This window comes from Muntiacus reevesi, chromosome 4, assembly GCF_963930625.1.
Source record: "Muntiacus reevesi chromosome 4, mMunRee1.1, whole genome shotgun sequence".
Taxonomy (NCBI): Eukaryota; Metazoa; Chordata; class Mammalia; order Artiodactyla; family Cervidae; genus Muntiacus; species Muntiacus reevesi.
In genome coordinates, this window is record NC_089252.1 from 145,741,485 (window position 1) to 145,766,950 (window position 25,466).

At 40.1% G+C, this 25,466-nt stretch overlaps 1 protein-coding gene across 1 annotated transcript in view; it reads left to right on the forward strand.

Annotated features, from left to right (window-relative positions):
• FAM186A (family with sequence similarity 186 member A) overlaps window positions 1–25,466 on the forward strand; it is a 90,004-nt gene that overhangs the window by 43,652 nt on the left and 20,886 nt on the right. The window contains 4 exon segments of the mRNA XM_065935063.1: window positions 4,038–5,381; window positions 5,384–6,477; window positions 6,727–9,299; window positions 9,390–10,409. Of these exon segments, the coding sequence (XP_065791135.1) occupies window positions 4,038–5,381; window positions 5,384–6,477; window positions 6,727–9,299; window positions 9,390–10,409 (6,031 nt within the window).

Genomic DNA, 25,466 nt, shown 5'->3' on the forward strand with positions numbered 1-25,466 from the left:
GTCTGACTCTTTGTGATCACATGAACCACAGCACGTGAGGCCTCCCTGTCCATCACCAACTCCCGGAGTCTACCCAAACCCATGTCCATCAAGTTGGTGATGCCATCCAGCCATCTTATCCTCTGTCGTCCCCTTCTCCTCCTGCCCCCAATCATTCCCAGCATCAGGTTCTTTTCCAATGAGTCAACTCTTCACATGAGGTGGCCAAAGTATTGGAGTTTCAGCTTCAGCATCAGTCCTTCGAATGAACACCCAGGACTGATTTCCTTTAGGATGGACTGGTTGGATCTCCTTGCAGTCCAAGGGACTCTCAAGAGTCTTCTCCAACACCACAGTTCAAAAGCATCAATTCTTTGGCAATCAGCTTTGTTTATAGTCCACTCTCACATCCATACATGACTACTGGAAAAACCATAGCCTTGACTAGATGGACCTTTGTTGGCAAAGTAATGTCTCTGCTTTTAAATATGCTATCCAGGTTGGTCATAACTTTCCTTCCAAGGAGTAATCATCTTGTAATTTCACGGCTGCAATCACCATCTGCAGTGATTTTGGAGCCCCCCAAAATAAAGTCTGACACTGTTTCCACTGCTTCCCCATCTATTTCCCATGAAGTGATGGGACCAGATGCCATGATCTTAGTTTTCTGAATGTTGAGCTTTAAGCCAACTTTTTCACTCTCCTCCTTCACTTTCATTTAGAGGCTTTTTAGTTCCTCTTCATTTTGCCATATGGGTGGTGTCATCTGCATATCTGAGGTTATTGATACTTCTCCTGGCAATCTTGATTCCAGTTTGTCTTCTTTCAGTCCAGCGTTTCTCATGATGCACTCTGCATATAAGTTAAATAAGTAGGGTGACAATGTATACTACATATTTAAGCCCAACAGTAAAAATATAGCTTTATAATTACTGTTTTATATGATTGTCTTTTAATTAACTAAGAGAGGAAAAAGAAAAAAAATATTTTCGCTGTATTTTTATTTACCTACATATACTAGTGCTCTTTATGATATTTTTATATTAGTGCTCTTTATTTCTTTGTGTGAAAATGCAAAATGTCAAAATGAAAAAAGAATGAAAAAAAAAGTGACAGATTTTGTTTTTTTGGGCTCCAAAATCACAGCAGATGGTGACTGAACACCACAAAATTAAAAGATGTTTTCTCCTTGGAAACAAAGCTATGACAAACCTAGACAGCATATTAAAAAGCAGAGACGTCACTTTGCTGACAAAGATCTGCCTAGTCAAAGCTATAGTTTTTTCAGTAGTCACGTACAGATGTGAGAGCTGGATCATAAAGAAGGTTGAGTGCCGAGGAATTGATGCTTTCGAATTATGGTGCTGGAGAAGACTGTTTAGAGTCCCTTGGACTGCAAATCAAACCAGCAAATCCTAAAGGAAATCAGTTCTGAATATTTGTTGGAAGTTCTGATTTTGAAGCTGAAGCCCCAATACTTTGGCCACCTGATATGAAGAGCCAATTCACTGGAAAAGACTCTGACACTGGGAAAGATTGAGGGCAGGTGGAGAAGGGGGTGACAGAGGATGAGATGGTTGGTGGCATCATCGACCCTATGAACATGAGTCTGAGCAAATTCCAGGAGACAGTGAAGGACAGGAAAGCCTGGTGTGCTGTGGTTCGTGGGTTGGCAGAGTCAGACAGACTTAGCAACTGAACAACAGCATGAGAGTTGTACATGCGTGTACTTTGGAAAGAGTGTTATTCCAGGGAATGATGGAATTACCTTCTAGTAATATAGCATCAAGTTTCGTAGCTATTTTTGAAGAAGAATTCTGTTGGCTACGAAATTCTTGGAAAGAAATGGCAACCCACTCCAGTAATCATGCCTGGAGAATTCCGTAGACAGAGGAACCTGGGCTACAGTCCAAGGGGTCACAAAGAGTCAGACACTACTGAGCAACTAACACACACACACATTATTCTTTTAGCACTTTGAATATATCATTCCCTGACTTCTGCCTCCATTGTTTCCAGTAAGAAGTAACCTACTAAATTTTCTGTGGTTCCTCTGTTCTAACTGAGTCTCCTTTGATTGTTGAGTCATTTTTCTCTTTTTGCTTTAAAGACTCTTATTTTGTCTGGCTTTCAACAGTTTGACTGTGATGTTCCAGGTATGGCTTTTTTTGTGTTTATCCCACTTAGAATTTGCTGAGTTTTTGAATGTGTAGATTAATGTTTTTCCACAAATTTGGGATCATTTGTCCATTATTTCTTCAAATATATTTTTAAAGTATTTTTATTTATTTATATGTTTTTAAAATTTGACTGTGGTGGGTCTTAGTTGTAGCACATGGGATCTTCAATCTTCACTGGGCATGGGGAATCTTTAGTTGTAGCATGTAAACTCTTAGTTGCGGAATATGGGATCTTTTTCCCTGACAAGGGATCAAACCCAGGTCCCTTGCTTTGGGAGAATGAAGTCTTAGCCACTGGACCACAGAGAAGTCCTTTCTTTAGATATTTTAAATGTCCCTCTCTCTTCTTCTGGGACCTCTATTGCTTGTACACTGGTATGCTTGATGGTATCCCACAAATCTCTGAGCCTTTGTTCATTTTTCTTTATTGCTTTTTCCTCCCTGTTCGTCCGATTAGACAGTCTCTAGTAATCTAGCACTAGGATTGCTGGTTATTTTCTTCTATCAGCTCAAGTATGCTGTTGAGCCCTTTTGGTGAATTTTTCATTTCCGGTATTATACTATTCAACTCCAGTTTTTCCACTTGGTTTTCTTTTTTTTAAGTTTTTTTTTTTTTTAATGTGGACAATTTTTAAAGTCTTTATAGAATCTGATGCAGTATTGCTTCTATTGTTTTACATTCTAGTTTTTTGACCTCAAGGCTTGTGGGATCTTAGTTCCCTGATCAGGGATCAAACCCACCAGAGGAGTCTTAACCACTGGACTGCCAGGGAAACTCCGGTTTTTATTTTTAAGCCTGAATTTTAAGGGTTACTTTTGGTTCAGCATAGCTTAGTGGTCAGCCAATGATCAGTCAATCATCAATTAATTCAGATTAATCTAGTAAGGCTTATACTCTTTGCTAATGAATCTATTTATGGGTTAAAGTAGTATTGTTATAATCTTGCATTGCTCCAGATCAAATCAACCCCCTCAGGCAGCAGAGTTGTCAGTCTTCACAGCCTGTTTCACTCTGGTAGAACTACCAGGCCATAGGGCTAGGGAGTTGGAGATGGAAGCAGCTACAAGCTAAAACATCACAGCAAATTTTTCTTGAACTAATTCTTCTCAATTTGTTGTATGCCTCTGGTCAGTTTCCAAAGTCCTAAAATGGTTGGTTTTGGCAAATTTGCTCAGCATTTTTCTTACTCTTTTGGGAAAAATTTGCTGAGTTTCTCATTCAGCCATTTTGAAAATCCCTTCAAATGTTTGCCTTCTATTTTTTGTGATCCTTCTGAAAGAACTAAGGTTAGCTTTGACTCAGAAATGGGAAAAACGAAAGACAGGAACCCATTAAAAAAAATGGAAAGCATCAAGCATTATCAAAACCAAAGGAAAATTTTGGTATTCATCCTAATCTAATCTCAAAATTGTAACCTAAAGTAAGTTGAGGTCACAGCTGAGTTTTTCTCCTAAACTCTGGAAGAAGAACTTCTAGATAATTGTGGAGAAAGCGTCATTCTTTTGAAAATAATGCTGTTTATTTTGGGGCCAAACTTCCCTAATGAAACTTCACCCTATATCTATCTGTTAATTTAGGCTAAATTCCCTAGTCTGCTTCCCTTGTAGCTCAGTCAGCAAAGAATCTGCCTGCAGTGCAGGAGACCTGGGTTCAATCCCTGGGTTGGGAAGATCCCCTGGAGAAGGAAATGGCAACCCACTCTAGTATCCTTGCCTGGAAAATCTCTTGGACAGAGGAGCCTGGCGGGCTGCAGTCCATGGGGTCGCAAAGAGTCGGGCACAACTGAGCGACTAACACTTACACTTAGACTTAGATTACAGCACAGCACAAAAGGAGAAATGCAACCTCATTGATGTTTTATGTCTTTTTTCTTCTAGCATCTAGAGGTTCTCTATGGAAATCATGGAAAGAAAGAGTTATAAAGCGACCTGCAACAGCTCATGCTTTAAGACCAGATCAGATGATTAGTGATCAATTTGCCACCGAAAAAAAGGTGTCAGAAATCCAAGATATGCTTCAGGAACTCATAGGTACTTCAATGTTCAATAAACTGGAAAACAATGCTATTAAATATATATCATCAACAACAGTAAACCTTTCTAAAGCTTTGAGTACACTAAATGATGAAGTGAAAGCTATTAACCTCCATACTTCTGATATATATGCAAATGAGACAGTTGAAAGAGAACAAGAGATTTCCCTGAAGATAATACAAAATCTCAGTGAAAGAAATGAAATGCTTCAGCAAAAACTTCAAGAAGCAGAAGAAAAATATGAACACCTTATTCGATCCAAAGTTTTAGAACACCAAGCATTGCCCACATCAACACTGAAAGTATTACCTGAGCCTTCTCCACAATCAGCCATTAGCCAAGCTGACACAGAAGACAATTTAGACAGTATTTTGGCCAAAGAATTTGAAAACATGGTAGATGAGGCCCCCAAAAAAGGGACCAAAGCCTTGGGGATCAAGTGGGACTCATCTCTTTTATATGCAGCCCAAGGTGTAGCTACTGAAGATTTAACTGGTGAGCAGAAAAAGTCTTCTGGAGAGATCACTGAAGATAAGATATCAGTGAAGAAAGGTGGTGCCTTTCAGAAAGATGGGGCTGACGAGTTCCAGTCACAGAAAAAAATGCACACAAAAGGCCTGTCTGTGCAGGAGACCTCTGAATCGAATGTGAATGATGATAAAGGTAAACAGAAAGTCACAGGGACCAAACCTGATCACCACTTAGAAGTACAAGCACTGGATAAGAAGAGAAAAGAAACAAAACCCTTTCCTGAAGCCAAATCAATGTCACTCACTGAATCAAAAAATCAACATTTTCCTTCTGATTTCCCTTCTGACAAGAGCCAAGATGGTAAAAGTGGAACAAGTGTTATAATGGAACAACTCAGCAAGGCTAAATCTGAATATTCACAGAGTAAAAGTCAAATTTCTTCAGAGAATAAAGAGGAGCTCACCACTGAGTCAGTGAACAAAGATGGCAGAAATGAGATGAGCAGCCCACCAGAGCCATCCAGTTTGAGCCAACTTGATTATTCCTCTGAAAAAATAAAAGGAAAGAAACACCATATCTCTCCAGGAAGCACTACAAGAAAAGAAGAAAAATCTGAAGAGAAAGATATGTCAGTCTTCACAAAGAAATTCAAGTCTCTTACACTTGCTAAATCAGGTATTCCAGATGGCGAAAGTGAACAGAGTAACCTAGAAGAGTTCAGAAAGCCATAGTGTCATTCCTTAAAGAGAAAACTGATAACATAGGAAAGCCCTTGTATAAAAATACTGAGTCAAAAAAAGAGTTATTAAGAAGATCAGAAGTTGAGAAATTAGGAATCATAAAGGCAAAAATGGAGGAATATTTCCAAAAAGTGGCTGAAACTGTGACAAAAATCTTAAGAAAATACAAAGATACAAAAAATGAAGGACGAATTAGAGAGAAACCTTTGAAACAAAAAACGGCAGTCTCATTTATGCCAGAACGGCATTCTCAGGAAACAACTAGTGCAAAGTCAGAAATTAGCACCTTAATTTCACTGGAGAGGCTTGACCCACTAACTGACAATTTAATACAAATGATCTTGACCGAACTAGAAAGTGAAAGGAATGTTCCAGAAGCCTCAACAGTAGGGACAGACTATAAAGAGAAGGAAAAACAAGAGCTAGAAGAAAGGAGGTTTGAGATGATAAATAAGAATTTGGAGAAGGAAGGGGCATGGCTCCCAATGAAGGAGGGAAAGCCAGGGCAACAGAAGCAGAAACAGGGGCAGGAAGAAGAGGTGTGGAAGGGACAGCAAAAACACAAGATACAAAAGCAGATCGAGTTAGATGAGAAGCAAAAGCAAAGGGAAGAGGAGAAAGAAGGGTATCAGAAGTCAAAGCAGCAGCAGTTGGAAGCATGGAAACAAAAAATGAAACAACAAGGTGTGCCTTTGGAGAAGGAGAAAGGACAGCAGATGATGCAGGTTCAGAAGGAACTGAGACATCTGGAGCAAGAAAGCAGTTTGGAGAGAGAGGAGGAGAAGGCAAGGAGAAAGGTAGGGGACTATGAAAGTCAGAAGCAAAAAACAGCAAAGAAGATGAAGACAGCTGAACAACTAGAACAGGTGCTCAGTCAGACTTCAGTCCCATTGTTTCACAGTTGGGAGAGCACACCGAAAGACATACCGCAGATACACCAAAGAAAAGATTTCACTGGGAATCTTAAGAAATTAGGGGATCTGGCTGAAGGAAAGCATCCCACTCCAACCACTACTCCCATCTCCACACAATCTTCCTCACGTGAATCCTCTTCTGTTTCTGGAGCATCTCTTGCAAAGTCCATCACTCTTACCTCTAGGCTTGCCCAAGTAATGGAAACTGACCTCACTTCTGAAGAGGCCGAGGCACTGAAAATCACAGACACCTTTAATCAGGTTCAGGCGCTGAGGGAAACTACTCCTAAGATGTCTCAGGGTTTGGGGATGGCTCTTAGCACAGAGCAGGCCCAGGCTCTGGGGATTCCTGTTACCCTTCAGCAAGTTCAGGCTCAGGGCATCATGCTTACCCATCAGCAGGTCAAGGCCTTGGGAGTCACTCTCACCCCTGAACAAGCTCAGGCACCAGGGATTACTCTCACCCCTCAGCAGGCCCAAGCACTAGGGATTCTTGTCACCTCTCAGCAAGCTCAAGCTCAGGGCATCACACTCACCCCTCAGCAGGCCCAGGCACTTGGGATCACTCTCACCCCTGAACAAGCTCAAGCACCAGGGATCACTCTCACCCCTCAGCAGGCCCAGGCACTTGGGATCACTCTCACCCCTGAACAAGCTCAGGCACCAGGGATCACTCTTACCCCACAGCAGGCCCAGGCACTGGGGATTTCAGTTACCCCACAGCATATCCCAGACATGGGGGCTTCTCTCACCCCTCAACAGGCTCAGGCTTTGGGGATTCCTATCACTCAGCAGGCTGAAGCTCAGGGCATCACTCTCACCCCTCAGCAAGCCCAGGCACTTGGGATCACTCTCACCCCTGAACAAGCTCAGGCACCAGGGATCACCCTCACCCCTCAGCAGGCCCAGGCACTTGGGATCACTCTCACCCCTGAACAGGCTCAGGCACCAGGGATCACCCTCACCCCTCAGCAGGCCCAGGCACTTGGGATCACTCTCACCCCTGAACAGGCTCAGGCACCAGGGATCACCCTCACCCCTCAGCAGGCCCAGGCACTTGGGATCACTCTCACCCCTGAACAAGCTCAGGCACCAGGGATCACCCTCACCGCTCAGCAGGCCCAGGCACTTGGGATCACTCTCACCCCTGAACAAGCTCAGGCACCAGGGATCACTCTCACCCCTCAGCAGGCCCAGGCACTTGGGATCACTCTCACGCCTGAACAAGCTCAGGCACCAGGGATCACCCTCACCCCTCAGCAGGCCCAGGCACTTGGGATCACTCTCACGCCTGAACAAGCTCAGGCACCCGGGATCACTCTCACCCCTCAGCAGGCCCAGGCACTTGGGATCACTCTCACCCCTGAACAAGCTCAGGCACCAGGGATCACTCTCACCCCTCAGCAGGCCCAGGCACTTGGGATCACTCTCACCCCTGAACAAGCTCAGGCACCAGGGATCACCCTCACCCCTCAGCAGGCCCAGGCACTTGGGATCACTCTCACCCCTGAACAAGCTCAGGCACCAGGCATCACCCTCACCGCTCAGCAGGCCCAGGCACTTGGGATCACTCTCACCCCTGAACAAGCTCAGGCACCAGGGATCACTCTCACCCCTCAGCAGGCCCAGGCACTTGGGATCACTCTCACGCCTGAACAAGCTCAGGCACCAGGGATCACTCTCACCCCTCAGCAGGCCCAGGCACTTGGGATCACTCTCACCCCTGAACAAGCTCAGGCACCAGGGATCACCCTCACCGCTCAGCAGGCCCAGGCACTTGGGATCACTCTCACCCCTGAACAAGCTCAGGCACCAGGGTTCACCCTCACCCCTCAGCAGGCCCAGGCACTTGGGATCACTCTCACCCCTGAACAAGCTCAGGCACCAGGGATCACTCTCACCCCTCAGCAGGCCCAGGCACTGGGGATTCCTGTCACCCTGCAGCATATCCAGGAAGTGGGGGTTTCTTTCACCCTTCAACAGGCTCAGGCACTGGGGATTCCTGTCACCCCTCAGCAGGCTGAAGCTCAGACTCTGACTCTCACCCCTCAGCAGACCCAGGATTTGGGAATCCCTGCCACCCCTCAGCAGGCCCAGGCTCAGGGCATCGTCTTCACCCCTCAGCAAGCCCAGGCATTGGGGATCCATGTGACCTCTGAACAGGCCCATGCCCTGGGTATCCATGTCACCTCTGAGCAGGCCCATGCACTAGGGATCACTCTCACTCCTGATCAAGCCCAGGCACCTTGGGTGTCTCTCACTTCTCAGCAGGCCCAGGCACTGAGGATACACATCACCCCTGAGCAGGTACAGGCTCAGGGCATCACTCTTACCCCTCAGCTGTTCCAGGCACTGAGAATCCCTGTCACCATTCCACAGGCTCAGGGTTTGGGGGCCCCTTTCACTTTAGGACAGGCTCAAGCATTGGGGGTTTCTCTCTCTCGTGAACAGTTTGCAGAATTAGGGGTTCCTCTCACCTCAGATAAAGTGTATACCTTAGAATATCCCCACATCCCAGAACAAATCCAACCTTTGGACGCTCCTTTCACCCCAGGGGAGGCTAAGTCCATGGGTATTACTGTTAGGTCTGTGCAGGACCCAACATCAACAACTCCTCTCATGAAGGAGCAGCCCTTACCACCCTGGGCTGGTCCTCCTTCAGAGCATACTCTGAAAGCTGGGATCTCTTCCATTACTGATAAATCTGTCACAAAACATATTCCTCACACTCCTAAGATGTCCCCAGTATCATCTGCTGCTATTGCTGAGAAGTCCCTTGTATTTGAGGTGCCTTCTACTCCTATGCATCTATCAAGGTTTCCTCTTAAACAAGCCCCCTCTGAGAAATTCTTGGGCATGAGGATTCCTTCAGACCCTGAGAAGCTCCTGGCACCACAGACTTCACCTTCCTCCAGACAGACCCTAGTGTCTAAGGATCTATCAACCTCTGTTCCGTTCCCAACACCAGTTCCCAGTCCAATATTTGAGCTTTCTCCCACTTCACAGCAGCCCCTTGAACCAGAGGCCCTTCTTAGTTCTGGGCGATTCTTCACATCTAGGGACTCTATGACTCCCCAGTCACCTTTGACATTGAAGCCCCTTCCTGACCCCAGACAGCCCCTTATATCTGGAGTCCCAGTCACCTCTGCACAGATTCCCAAAATCTGGGCTCCTTTCTCTTCTGGCAAGCGCTTGTTTCCTGGGACCTCTTCCATCCCTCAAGAGTTCTTGAAATCTGGACGCTTAACACTCTCTGAGCAGTTTCAGGCATCCCAGACCTTTGCCACTCATAAGCAACCTCCCCAGTTACAAGCCCCTTCTACCCTTAGGCAGCATCTGTCACCAAGGACCCTTCCTGGGCAAGCTTCCCCAGTATGGGTCTCTCCCACCCCTGGGCATCCCCTAACACTGTTGACTCCCTCAATCCCTGAGAAGCCACAGAAAGATTTGTCCTCTGCTGTCTCTAAGAAAAGGAAGGAAAGATTGTCAATTATTTCTTCTCTGAAATTGAAATCAGTATTGGTCCATCCCAGTGCTCCAAGTTTCAAGGTAATTCAAGCCCCTGACGCTTCTGAAGAAATCCAGATACCCAAAGATCCTTTTACCGTGGAACGATTTAGAATGTTTAAGTGCCATCTCACTGATTACAAGACACCAGTATCACAAGCCCCTTATGTTCATGAGAGGACCCTTCCTACTCTCATTAAGCCTGTAACACCACTACCTTCTCTTGTTACGACTCAACTACTCAAAACACAGCAGAGCTCACCTTCTGAATGGGACCAGAAATCCCCACTTCCCCCTGTCAATATGCCCTGGGTGCTGACTTCAGTTTCAGATACCAAGCAACCCAAGATGATGGTGCCCACTTCCTATCCCCAAGAGCTCAAAGAAGAGAACTATTTTGTTGATGTGGAGGCTCAGCGGAAGAACCTGATACTCTTAAATCAGGCCACAAAAGCTTCTATACTCCCTTCACAGCTACACACAGAAGCTAGGAATCTCATAATTGAGACACTTCATACAGACAAAGTTCGGCTGGGATACTTATTCCGCAAGTACAATGCCTACAGACTGATCCAGCGGGCAAGGTAGATGTAAATATTATGTCTAGTTGTCTGGTTTAGTCCTGATTTCAAATATCCTCCCTCATTATCCTATCAGTATATATGTATTTGTCAGGTTGCTAAGTCAAGTCAGTCATGTCCGACTCTGTGAGACCCCATAGACGTCAGCCCACCAGGCTCCCCCTTCCCTGGGATTCTCCAGGCAAGAACACTGGAGTGGGTTGCCATTTCCTCCTCCAATACATCAAAGTGAAAAGTGAAAATGAAGTCACTCAGGCGTGTCTGACTCTTAGCGACCCCATGGACTGCAGCCTACCAGGCTCCTCCGTCCATGGGATTTTCCAGGCAAGAGTACTGGAGTGGGGTGCATTGCCTTCTCTGATTTGTCAGGTTAGCTGTTCTAAAAGATTCTGTTATAGAAGGTTTGTAAGATGGAAGCATATTTAAGATAGCAAAAGGAGGTGTATTTTTTAGAAATAAGAAATGTCATGTAACATCCATTTCACTCATATATATCTCTAGCAGAGATTCTAAAATATATTTTGAGGATCATGGTTGATCTCCAAAGTACCAACTTCAAAAGCTTAGAAATGCTTGCAGCTATTCTGAATTACTTTCATCTTGCATTCACCAGAAGACCTATGATTCTTTCTTTTAATTTACTTTTTACTGAAGTGAAGTTGGACAGAAGATCTATTAAAGTGAGAGATGGCAGGCAGGTTTATGTACTTCATGTTGCCATGGGAGCCTTGATGCTGGAGTGACCTACAGGAAACAGGTTCTAGTCTTGATTTTTAAAATTGAAATTAGCCTGCCATTCTTGGCCTTTGTGTTTGAGGTTGCCAACTTATTGTTTTGGGGATTTAAGAAACATTTTTTTATTGTAGAAATTCTTTCCCCTTTTTAAAATAGTTAATTTATAATACTGTGTTACCTTATTTGGAGAACTTTTCTAACCTAAAATTACAATATGTTAAACTAAGATCTATAATAGAAAAGGCTATCATTAATTATAGGAAAAATCTATGTCATTTATTCAACAAATATTTATTGAATATGTACTATTTGGCAAGCACTGTTCTAGATGCTATGGATACAGCAGTGAATAAAACAAAGTACCCTGTTCTCATATTTACATTTTTGAGGACTGAATTCATTTGAAAACTAAGCACTGGAATAACAAGGTGTAAAAGAAAGACATTTAGTGTGTAGACAGAAATTTTCATTTCAAAGCTGAAGTTACCTTAGAATTGTTGAAATATTTTCTGCTCTATAGTGTGTTTTTCTCTTCCCAGAATGAATGTTCCTAGTCTTTTAAATCTGTTTTTACATGTAAACACTATCATCCAGTTGAGAATTTGAAGTAACATGTTTCTGGTCATTCTCCAGTTCCTTTATGTTTTTTTTCCTTTGTTATATTAAATTAAAATAAATAATTGCATTCACCTGGTGCAGTATTTTAAAAATACAAATAGAGTGAAAAGCCTCCTTAATAGTCTTATTCTTGGCCATTAGGCCCCTCCTTTAGGGCTACCCAGGTATTCCACCCAGAGATACTTTCTACATATGTAGCAAAGTACATAGGCTCTTTTATCCCACTCTTTATACATTTAAAATTACAATGTTTGATTTTTTCATAACAAGCTAGAATTTAGGTATTAATATATAGAGTCTACTCATTCATTTTACAGATTTATAGTACTCCAAAGTCTAGATTTACCAGAATTTACTTAACCTCTAATGAGGTTAACATAACATTTATGCTGTTTTCAATATTTTGGATTATAAAAAGTGTACTTCAATGAACAATCTTGTATATACATATGTATACCTGTATGTGTGTCCCAAAAAGTAGAACTTCTAAATCAAGGGTAAACATTTTGTAATTGTGATAAATTTTTGTCAAATTGTTCTCCAAAAAGGTTGTAACAATTTATATATTGGTCAGCATTATAAAAGAGTATTTCCCCACAAATATTATCAACTTTTTTGTTCATTGTCAATGTAATAGATGAAATATGGCACTTCCATGCTTTCATTTGCATTACTTTTATTATAGGTTGAAGTTAACTCTTTTCACAGAGTTAAGAACCATGTGCATTTTATTTTCTGTGAAGATTCTATTCAAATACTTTGCCGATTTTTTAACTGGGTTATCAAGTTCCTTTTTTAAAAAATTAATTAACTAATTTTTATTGGAGGCTAATTACAATGTTAAGGTGGTTTTTGCCATGTATCAACATGAATCAGCCATGGATGCACATGTCTCCCCCCATCCTGAAGCCCCTTCCCAGCTCCCTTCCCACTCCTCCCTCTGGGTTGTCCCAGGACACCAGCTTTGAGTGTCCTGCTTCATGCACTGAGCTTGCACTGGTCATCTATTATACATCGGGTAATAGACATGTTTCAGTGTTATTCTTTCAAATCATCCCACTCTCGCCTTCTCCCACATAGTCCAAAAGTCTGTTCTTTACGTCTGTGTCTTTTTTGTTGTCTTACATATAGGAATGTTGTTACTGTCTTTCTAAATTCCATATGTATGCGTTAATATTCTGTACTGATGTTTCTCTTTCTGACTTACTTCACTCTGTATAATAGGCTCCAGTTTCATCCACCTCATTAGAACAGACTCAGATGTGTTCTTTTTTTATAGCTGAGTAAAATTCCATTGTGTATATGTACCACAACTTCCTTATCCATTTGTCTGCCGATGGACATCTAGGTTGCTTCCATGTCCTAGCTATTGTAAACAGCGCTGCAATAAATATTGGGGTATATGTATCTCTTTCAATTCTGGTTTCCTCAGTGTGTATGCCCAGAAGTGGGATTGCTGGGTCATATGGCAGTTCTATTTCCAGTTTTTTAAGGAATCTCCACACTGTTCTCCATGGTGGCTGTACTAGTTTGTATTCCCACCAACAGTATAAGAGGGTTCCCTTTTCTCCACATCCTCACCAGCATTTATTGTTTGTAGACTTTTTGATAGCAGCCACTCTGACTGGTATGAGATGGTACCTCATTGTGGTTTTGATTTGCTTTTTTCTGATAATGAGTGATGTAGAGCATCTTTTCATGTGTTAATTAGCCATTTGTCTTCTTTGGAGAGATGTCTGTTTAGCCCACTTTTTGATTGGGTCATTCAATTTTCTGGTATTGAGCTGCATATGCTGCTTTAATATTTTGGAGATTAATTGTCAGTTGCTTCATTTGCTATTATTTTCTCCCATTCTGAAGGCTGTCTTTTCACCTTGCTTACAGTTTCCTTTGTTGTGCAAAAGCTTTTAAGTTTAATTAGGTCCCAATTGTTTATTTTTGTTTTTATTTCTGTTGCTTTTTAAATTGATTTCTGGGACCTGTTCAAATATTCAGAAAATTAGTCCCTTGTCTGTGTTATAAACTACAAAACTTTCCCCACTTGTGTTTAGACTCTGCTTTTGGTGGGTTTTTCTTTCTAAATAATTTTTATTTTTATATGTTTATATTCAGTTCAGTTCAGTTCAGTCGCTCAGTAGTGCCCGGCTCTTTGCAACTCCATGAACCGCACTCCAGGCCTCCCTGTCCATCACCAACTTCCGGAGTTTACTCAAACTCTTGTCCATTGAGTCAGTGATGCCATCCAACCATCTCATCCTCTGTCATCCCCTTCTCCTCCCGCCTTCAATCTTTCCCAGCATCAGGGTCTTTTCAAATGAGTTGGTTCTTTGCATCAGGTGGCCAAAGTATTGGAGTTTCAGTTTCAGCATCAGTCCTTCCAATGAATATTCAAGACTGATTTCCTTTAGGATGGACTGGTTGGATCTCCTTGCTGTCCAAAGTACTCTCAAGAGTCTTCTCCAACACCACAGTTCAAAAGCATCAATTCTTTGGCAGTCAGCTTTGTTTACAGTCCAACTCTCACATCCACATGTGACTACTGTAAAAACCATAGATCTTGACTAGACGGACCTTTGTTGACAAAGTAATGTCTCTGCTTTTTAATATGCTGTCTAGGTTGGTCATGACTTTCCTTCCAAGGAGTAAGTGTCTTTTAATTTCATGGCTGCAATCACCATCTGCAGTGATTTTGGAGCCCCCCAATATAAAGTCAGCCACTGATTCCACTGTTTCCCCATCTATTTGCAATGAAGTGATGGAACCAGATGTCATAATCTTAAGTTTTCTGAATGCCGAGCTTTAAGCCAACTTTTCACTCTCCTCTTTTACTTTCACCAAGAGGCTCTTTAGTTCACTTTCTGCCATAAGGGTGGTGTCATTTGCATGTCTGAGGTTATTGATATTTCTCTCAGCAATCTTGACTCCAGTTTATGCTTCCTCCAGCCCAGCATTTCTCAAGATGTACTCTGCATAGAAGTTAAATAAGCAGGGTGACAATATACAGCCTTGACGTACTCCTTTCCCTATTTGGAACCAGTCTGTTGTTCCATGTCCAGTTCTAACTGTTGCTTCCTGACCTGCATATAGGTTTCTCAGGAGGCAGGTCAGGTGGTCTGGTATTCCCATCTCTTTCAGAATTTTCCAGTTTATGGTGATCCACACAGTCAAAGGGTTTGGCATAGTCAATAAAGCAGGAATAGATGTTTTTCTGGAACTGTTTTGCTTTTTTAATGATCCAATAGATGTTGGCAATTTGATCTCTGGTTCCTCTGCCTTTTCTAAATCCAGCTTGAACATCTGGAAGTTCATGGTTCATGTACTGCTGAAGCCTGGCTTGGAGAATTTTGAGCATTACTTTACTAGCGTGTGAGATGAGGGCAATTGTGTGGTAGTTTGAACATTCTTTGGCATTTCCTTTCTTTGGGATTGGAATGAAAACTGACCTTTTCCAGTCCTGTGGCCACTGCTGAGTTTTCCAAATTTGCTGACATATTGAGTGTAGCACTTTCACAGCATCATCTTTCAGGATTTGAAATAGCTCAACTGAAATTCCATCACCTCTGCTAGCTTTGTTCATAGTGATGCTTCCTAAAGTCCACTTGACTTCACATTCCAGGATGTCTGGCTCTAGGTGAGTGATCATACCATCGTGATTATCTGGGTCATGAAGATCTTTTTTGTACAGTTCTTCTGTGTATTCTTGCCACCTCTTCTTAATATCTTCTGCTTCTGTCAGGTCCATACCATTTCTGTCCTTTATTGAGTCCATCTTTGCGTGAAATGTTCCCTTGGTATCTCTGATTTTCTTGAAGAGATCTCCAGTCTTTCCCATTCTATTGTTTTCCTCTATTTCTTTGCATTGATCGCTGAGGAAGACTTTCTCATCTCTCCTTGCAATTCTTTGGAACTCTGCATTTAAATGGGTATATCTTTCCTTTTCTCCTTTGCATTCACTTTTCTTCTTTTTCTTCCCCCCTCCCTCCACCCCCCACTTCTCTTCTTTTCACAGCTATTTGTAAGGCCTCCTCAGACAGCCATTTTGCTTTTTTGCATTTCTTTTTCTTGGGGATGTTCTTGCTCCCTGTCTCCTGTACAATATCATGAACCTCTGCCCATAGTTTATCAGGCACTGTCTATCAGATCCAGTCCCGTAAATCTATTTCTCACTTCCACTGTATAATCATAAGGGATTTGATTTAGGTTATACCTGAATGATCTAGTGGTTTTTCCCACTTTCTTCAATTTAAGTCTGAATTTGGCAATAAGGAGTTCATGTTTATATATTTTTAAATAATGCTTTGTGCCTTAATTTAAAAAGCCCTTTCCACTCTGAGAAATATATATATAGTTTAAATTATTTTGAGATTTCTTTTAATATTTTAATAGCTGATTATTAGTTGTTTGGAGCTTCCCAGGTGGTGCAAGTACTTTCTTCAGTTTACATCTGAATTTTGCAATAAGGAGTTCATCATCTGAGCCACAGTCAGCTCCTGGTCTTGTTTTTGCTGACTATATACAGCTTCTCCATCTTTGGCTGCAAAGAATATAATCAATCTGATTTCAGTATTGACCATCTGGTGATGTCCACATATAGAGTCTTCTCTAGTGGTGTTGCAAGAGGATGTTTGCTATGACCAGTGCGTTCTCTTGGCAAAACTCTGTTAGCCTTTGCCCTGCTTCATTTTGTAATCCAAGGCCAAATTTTCCTGTTACTCCAGATATCTCTTGACTTCCTACTTTTGCATTCCAGTCCCTTATGATGAAAAGAACATTTTTGGGGGAGTGTTAGTTCTAGAAGGTCTTGTAGGTCTTCATAGAACTGTTCAACTTCAGCTTCTTCAGCATTACTGGTTGGGGCATAGACTTGGATTACTGTTATTTGCTGTAGCTTTATTTTTATGATGCTGAGTCTTTGTGATAGTTATTAAGTTATTATTACTGTTTCCTAGTACTTGTCCATGAGATCTGAGCAGAATTAATGTGTGTCGTTTCTGTGCTAAGCTTGCCATTGTTAGTTTGAGACCCTCTAGAGTCTCCTGTGGAGAAGGCAATGGCACCCCACTCCAGTACTCTCTCCTGGAAAATCCCATGGATGGAGGAGCCTGGTAGGCTGCAGTATATGGGGTCACTAAGAGTCGGACACGACTGAGCAGCTTAACTTTCCCTTTTCTCTTTCATGCATTGGAGAAGGAAATGCCAACCCGCTCCAGTGTTGTTGCCTGGAGAATCCCAGGGTCGGGGGAGCCTGGTGGGTTGCTGTCTATGGGGTCGCACAGAGTCAGACACGACTGAAGCGACTTAGCGGTGCAGCAGCAGAGTCTCCTTTTCCATTGGCATGATAAGCTATAGTGTTCAAGGTGATGGCTATTCTGTTAGCCTGTGTTCCTGAAAGTATAAAATGAAGTTCTTTTCTCCAAAGCTATGATGGATTTGTACTATGAGCAACAGATAAACTTTTGTTGTTTTTAGTCATTGAGATTTTGGGATTATTTGTTAAAACAGCAAAACCTAGCTTATCTTTACTAACATAGTCTTACTAGTCAAGAAAATGACATACCTTTTTATCTGTTCAGGGTGTGTGTGTGTGTGTGTGTGTGTGTGTGTGTTCTATTGGAGTGTTTTAAAATTTTCATCTAGCTCTTGAATATTCTTCCATAAGTGTATATCTTGGTAGTTTTTATTTTTGATGTTGTAAATGGACTCTCTCCTATACCACCTTCTAACTGGTTGTTAGTGGTATAAAGGAAGGCTAGATTTCTCTATATCAATTTCATATGCAGCCATCTTACTGTATTCAAAAGCATGTGATAGTTTTTCAGTTCATATTCTTGAGTTTTCCAATTATATAATCATATCCCCTATAAATAATCATGTTTTTACATCTAGATTTTCCAATTTTTAAATATCTCATTTCTGTCTCCTGACTGCCTGAATTGATTAGGACCTTAAGAACTATATTAAAAAATATTGGTGATGTGGCCACCAGCACCAGGCCATCTTTGTTAATTTGACTTACCCAGAGTAACAGCTAGAAGTGCCCTTCCATGGCCTCATATTATTTTTTTCTAGGAAAAATTCACCTTCAAGAATGTTTAAAAGGATTGTTTATATTTATATTTTCCTTTCTAAAAAAGCTGCAAAACATCTTTAACCTTAATCAATTTCATTTTGAGGGGAGTTATTTTCTCCATTCCTTTGTAACTCAGAATGCCAAATGTAAGTCATTCTTTCACTGCTAATTACTAAAATGTAAATATGAATTGATTAAAAATATAATGGTGATAGAGGACATCATTCTAGTATCTGTCACTAAAAAATGCTGGCTTTTGGGTTGAAATACATTTTATCATATTAAAGAAGTATCCTTCAGCCCCTGTTTCATTATTTCTTTAAAATCAAGAGTGAATGTTGAGTTTTGTTAAATTTATTAAATTACATTTTGTTAAATGTAATTTCAGCACTTCATTTTCATGGTTATTAGAGAAAATATTTTCTCCTAAGATTTAGTAATATGACTAATGTTTTAAACTATCATTGCATCCTTGGAATAAATCCTATTTGTATTGGGTTGGCAAAAAATTTGTTCGGGTTTTTCTGTAGCATCTTACAGAAAAACCTGAATGAACATTTTGGCCAACCCAGTATCCTTCTTTGAATGTGTTATATTTGCTAATACTTTATTTAGGATTTTATTTTGTACTGATTTCCATTCATAAGTTTGACTGGTGGTTTATTTATTTATTTATTTTTTGGTGCTTTCTTTGTCAAATTTTGGTATAATTTTAAGTTTGGCATCATTTTAAAAATGTGAAAACTTTCTTTTCTATGCTGTAGAACAATTTAATGATAAAATTAGCTGTTCTTTTTAAGTTTGACAGATTTTTACCTATGCTAATATATGAACTTGGTACTTTTGTGGGAAGTTCTTTGACAATTTAATTTTTACATGGCAATTAAGTTTGTTTTTAATTATTAAATATTTTGAAGACCTAAGTGACATGATGTGACCTGTTTTGGTAAAATCATTTAAAAACTGAAATAGACAGATCAACATTTCACAACAATATTTAATTTATACACAAAACTTTAATCCCATCAAGGATCAATTCATTCATTTTTCAGTAAGCTCTTCTTTAATATTTAATATTATAATGATCAAATCACCAACAAGTCTAACAAAGAATTACATACTGACAGATGAACAATTCCATAATAAAAATGGCTAAGTTAAGAAGATTGTGACATTGTATTAGAAAGAAAATGTAAACTATAATAATATAAATTTTTTTGAATAAAGAAATTTTTGTAGAACCTCTGTAAGTAAAGATTTCATATTTAAATACTAAAGTACTGTTTTAGAGTTACATTACCATATGATCAGTGTTAATATACCTGAGAAGCAATGATGGAGAGGATATAAAATTATACCATGTGCTGATAATGAAACATTTCATTTCCATACGTATTGAAGAAAGTTCTTAAAGATACTAAATGTGGTAGTGATAGATAGGATTTAACTTATCATTTAGTTCATCATCAACATTTTAAAAACATGACAGGGTGAGTTAGGCCCAGAGGGTGGAGGGTGGAAGGATACAAAAATGGATAAACCATATTCCTGCCTCAAGGGCACTCAAAGTCTCCTCAAAAACAATCACACAAACAGATGACTATATAGTATGAGGTGGAAAGAACAATGATGGTATATCACCAACTCTATACAGAAGACTGAGCAAACACAAGAGTTAGGTGAAGCTTCTAGGTGTTCAGACTTTTGAACTATGTCTCAAAGGCCTGGTAAGAGTCATTAAGGCAGCAAAGGCAGAGAGTGTAGCAGAACAAAGAAAGGAAGCAAGAAGCAAAGTGTGTGTATGTGTGTGTGTGTGTGAAAAGAGTAATTGTTTCAAGGAATGATGAACTATATCCACATAAGATGGTGGCAAATTTAAATGATAAATGTTTGTATGTTCTGACTGCTTCACCAACTGGCCATTCCTCCATCTTTCTCCCTCTCCTTGGGCCTCTCTATCCCCTGAGACACATAATAATAATGAAGTTAGGCCAATTAATAACCCTACAAAGGCTCCTAAGTGTTAAAGTGGAAGGAAGAGTCTCAAGTCTCTCACTTTTAAGTCAAAAGCTAGATTATGAATGAACTTAGCAAGCAAGGCAAGTTGAAAGCCAAGAAAGGCTGAAAGCTAGGCCTTTTGCACCAATTAGCTAAGTTGTTGAATGCAAAGGAAAGTTCATGAAGGAAATCAAGAGTGCTACTCTAGTGAATCTTACAAATGATAAGAAAGACGGTCTTATTGCTGATGTGAAGAAAATTTTAGTAGTATGGATAGAAGATCAAATCAGCCAGAACATTCCCTTAATGGAAAGCCTAATCTAGACCAAGGCCCTAATTCTCTTCAATTCTATGAAGGCTGAAAGAGGTGAGGAAGCTGCAGAAGAACGTTTAAGGCTAGCAGAGGTTGATTTATGATGTTTAAGAAAAGGAGCCTCTTCATTACATCAAATGCAAGGTAAAGCAGCAAGTGCTGATACAGAAACTGCAGCAAGTTATCCAGATATAGTTAAAATAATGAAGGTGGCTACACTAAAAAAAACTAGATTTTCAATGTATATAAAACAGTCTATATGGGAAGAATATGCCATCTAGGATTTTCATAGCTACAGAGGATTAGTCAATGACTGATTTCAAGGCTTCAGAGCTTCAGACAGGCTGACTTCCTTGGTAGGGACTAATGCAACTGGTGACTTTTATTTGAAGTCAATGCTCATTAACCACTCCAAAAATCCTTTGGTTCTTCAGAATTATGCTAATTTCACTCTCCCTATGTTCTATCAATGAAACAACAAAACTTAGATGACAGCACAACTGTTGACAACATGGTTTACTAAATATTTTAGGCCTACTGTTAAGATATTCTGCTCAGAAAAAAATATTATTACTTTTTTAAAAAGATTATTAAAATATTACTGCTCATTGACAATGCACCTGGTCACCCAAGAGCTCTATTGAAGATGCAGAATTATTTTATGATGTTTTCATGCCTGCCAACACAGTATTCACTCTGCAGCCCACAGATCAAGGAGTAATTCTGCCTTTTAAGACATTTAAGTCTTATTATACATTTCATAAGGTTATACAGTAGCTGCCATTGATAATGATTTCTTTGATGGATCTGGGCAAAGTCAATTGAAAACCTTCTGGAAAGCATTCACCTTTCTAGATGCCATTACGGTCACTCATAGGATTTTCCTGGCAGTCCAGTGGTTAAAAAGTCCACCTTGCAACGCAGGGGATGCAGCTTTGATCCCTGGTCAAGGAACTAAAATCCCGCATGCTGCAGAGCAACTGAGCCTGAGTATCGCCACTATTGAACCCACGTGTCACAACTAGAGAGTCCATGCACTGCAACAAAGATCCTGCCTGCTGCAACTGAGATTCGATGAAGCCAAAATAAATAAATATTTTGTTTAAAAGGTCATTCATGATTCAGAGAAAGAAGGCAAAATATCAACATGAACAGGAGTTGAGAGGATAATTCCAGCCTTCATGGATGACTTTGAGGTGTTCAAGACTTCAGAGGAAGAAGTAACTGCAGATGTGGTGGAAATAGCAAGAGAACTAGAATTAAAAGTGGAGCCTAATGATATGACTGAATTGCTGCAATCTCATGATGAAACTTGAACAGATGAGGAGTTGCATTATGGATGAGTGAAGAAAGTGGTTTCCTGAGATGGAATCTATTTCTGATGAAGATGCTGACAAGATTGCTGAAATAACAACAAAGGATGTACAATATTACATAAACTTCATTGATAAAGTAGTAGCAGGGTTTGAGAGGACTGACTCCAATTTTAAAAATTTCTACTGTGGGTAAAATGCTATCAAATGCATTACACACAACAGAGAAATCATCCATAAAAGGACATGATATGGGAAACTTCATTGTGGTGTTATGTTAAGACATCACCAGGGCTTCCCTGATAGCTCAGTGGTAAAGAATCCACCTGTCAATATAAGAAACATGGGTTTGATCCTTGATCCGGTAAGTCCCACATTCCTTGGAGCAACTAAGCTTATGCACCACAACTATTGAGCCTGTGCTCTAGAGTCTGGGAGCTGCAACTACTGAGCATACATGCTGCAACTACTGAAGGCTGCAAGCTCTAGAGCCCATGCTCAGGAACAAGAGAAGCCACTGCAATGAGAAAGCCATGCACCCTAACTGGAGAGTAGCCCCCTCTTGCTGCAACTAGAGAAAAGCCCATGCAGCAATGGAGACTAAACACACCATAAATAAATAAATAAAATTATTAAAAAAAAAAAAAGAAATCACCAAAGCCACCCAAAACTTCAGCAGCTACTACCTAATCAGTCAGCAGTCATCAGTTCAGTTCAGTTCAGTTCATTCGCTCAGTCGTGTCCGACTCTTTGCAACCCCATGAATCACAGCACGCCAGGCCTCCCTGTCCAACACCAACTCCCAGAATCTACCCAAACCCATGCCCATCAAGTCAGTGATGCCATCCAGCCATCTCATCCTCTGTCATCCCCTTCTCCTCTTGCCCCCAATCCCTCCCAGCATCAGGGTCTTTTCCAAGCAGTCATCAGCTCTGAGGCAAAACTCTACCAGCTCAGATGGTGGTTAGCACTCTTTAGCAATAAGCTTTTTATTTATTAAAAACTGAAATATAGTTAATTTAAAATGTTGTGTTAATTGTAAAGTGATTCATTTATATATATATATATATATTTTTTTTTTTTTTTTCCAGATTCTTTTCCATTATAGGTTATTACAAGAAACTGAGTATAGTTTCCTGTGCTGTACAGGTCCTTGTTGTTTACCTGTTTCATGAATAGTAATGTGTGTAGTTCAGTTCAGTTCAGTCGCTCAGTCGTGTTCGACTCTTCGTGACCCCATGAACTGCAGCAGTCCAGGCTTCCCTGTTCATCACCAACTCCCAGAGCTTACTCAAACTCATGTCCATTGAGTTGGTTATGCCATCCAACCATCTCATCCTCTGTCATCTCCTCCTCCCACTTTCAATCTTTCCCAGCATCAGGGTCTTTTCAAATGAGTCAATTCTTCGCATCAGGTGGCCAAAGTATTGGAGTTTCAGCTTCAGCATCAGTCCTTCCAATGAATATTCGGGACTGAATTTCTTTAGGATGGATTGGTTGGATCTCCTTACTGTCCAAGGGACTCTCAAGAGTCTTCTCTAACACCACAGTTCAAAAGCATCAATTCTTCGGTGCTCAGCTTTGTTTATAGTCCAACTTTCACATCCATACATGACTACTGGAAAAACCATAGCTTTGACTAGATGGACCTTTGTTGGCAAATGTGTATATGTTAATGTATACATGTGTATATGTTAATCCCAAACTCCTAATTTATCTCCCCCACCCCCTGGTTACCCTTTTAGTAGCCATAAGTTTATTTTCTATGTCTGTGAGTCTATTTCTGTTTTGTAAATAAGTTTATTTGTATATTTTTTCTTTTTTTGGCCTTCTCTGACTAGGGGTCAAATCCATGCCCTTTATAGTTGAAGCACAGAGTCCTAACCACTGGAATACCAGGAAATTCCCTGTATTATTTTTCTAGATTCTAAATATAAATGATATCATATGATATTTATCTCTCTCTGTCTTATTTCACTTAATATGATAATCTCTGCTGCTGCTAAGTCGCTTCAGTCGTGTCTGACTCTGTGCAACCCCATAGATGGCAGTCCACCAGGCTCTGCCATCCCTGAGATTCTCCAGGCAAGAACACTGGAGTGGGTTGCCATTTCCTTCTCCAGTGCATGAAAGTGAAAAGTGAAGGTGAAGTCGCTCAGTCGTCTCCGACTCTTAGAGACCCCATGGACTGCAGCCTACCAGGCTCCTCTGTCCATGGGAGTTTCCAGGAAAGAGTACTGGAGTGGGGTGCCATTGCCATCTTCGATGATAATCTCTAAGTCCATCCAAATGCTGCAAATGGCATTTCATTTTTTATGACTGAGTAATATTCATACATATAGATACCACATCTTTATCCATTCATCTGTTGATGAATATTTAGTTTGCTTCCATATCTTGGTTACTGCAAATAGTGCTTCTATAAATACTGTGTGCATGTATCTTTTCAAATTAGAGTTTTCTCTGGATATATGCCCAGAAGTGGGATTGTAGGATCATGTGGTAACTCTATTTCTAGTTTTTTAAGAAAACTCCGTACTGTTCTCCATAGTGCCTATACCAATTTACATTCCCCTTGACAGTGTAGGAGGGTAGTAATAGTTTTATATCCAAATCTTAGTCATATCTTCTCTTTAATGTCAGGAAGATCTTGGTTCAAGTTTCTAGTTCTGAACGTCGCTAAGATTTTAATGTGCTGACTCAAATTTGTAAAACTGATGATGTAATGATATATACTTCAAAGAATTATTGTGATGATTAAATGAAATAATATACTTTAAACTATTAAAATGTTTTAACATAAATTTTAAAATAGAAATAACATCTCCAGCACAGTGATTGATGCATAGTAGATGCTCAGTAAATGTTAAAACACCTTCCTTTGAATCATAATTTTATACCAAATTCTATAAAATATTTATTAGAATGAGGGCAGTATTTTATCAATATAAGTACAGTTTGCTAAGAGTGCGAACAAATGGTAGGAAGAAATGAACAAAAATATTTCTAGATAGAAAATTTTAAATAATGAGATACCTCAGTGGTTGCTATTTGACTGGGTGATTAGATATTGAATTATATTTTAAAACACAAAAACAATAAAATCTCTAAGTTTGAAATGAAACTGCAAACTTTTCCAAGTTGGGACATATAATTTCAATAAGGAAAAACCATGGGAAAAGTCTAAAAGACTGTGAATAGGGAGAAAAACAGCAGGAAAGATTTGATGTGAAAAATAAAATTTATTGGGAAGATCTAATACATAGCATAGTGATTATAGTCAACAACACTGTATTTATAGGAACTTCCTTGGTGGTTCAGTGTTTAAGAATCCATCTTCCAATGCAGGGAACACAGGATCGATCCCTGGTCCAGGAACTAAGATTCCACTTGCAGAGGGGAAACTAAGCCAGTGCTCCCCAACTAGAGAATCTCATGCACTGCAACCAAGAGCCCATGTACTGCAGTGAAGACCCAGTGCAGCAAAAAAACCAAAAAAACAAAAAAAAATACTATGTAAACTTCAAAGTTGCTAAGAGACCAAATCTTAATTTTTCTCATCACAGGAAAGAAATGATAATTATGTGACATGATAGAGGGATTAGCTAACACTACAGTGGTAACGATATTGCAGTATATAAATGTATCATCAAATCAACACATTATACACCTTAAACTTAGTTTAAATTTATATCTCAATTTTATATAAATATAAAATACCTCAATTATAAATATACACAGTCACTTATATCTCAAATACATATGAAACATGGTTATTAGAATGTTACCCAATTGCTTCATTGAGAACATCTTTATTTATAGGAATGGATGTGATAGGAATTTGGTAACGCATGGAGAAATGATACAGGAGATGCATGTGTATGATTACATGTGATTAAAAACACATGTAATCTCAGGGAACTATGTTTAGTATCTTGTAATAACCTATAATGGAAAAGAATCTGAAGGAGACTATGTAAATACATTTATAATATTTATACTATTTATACACA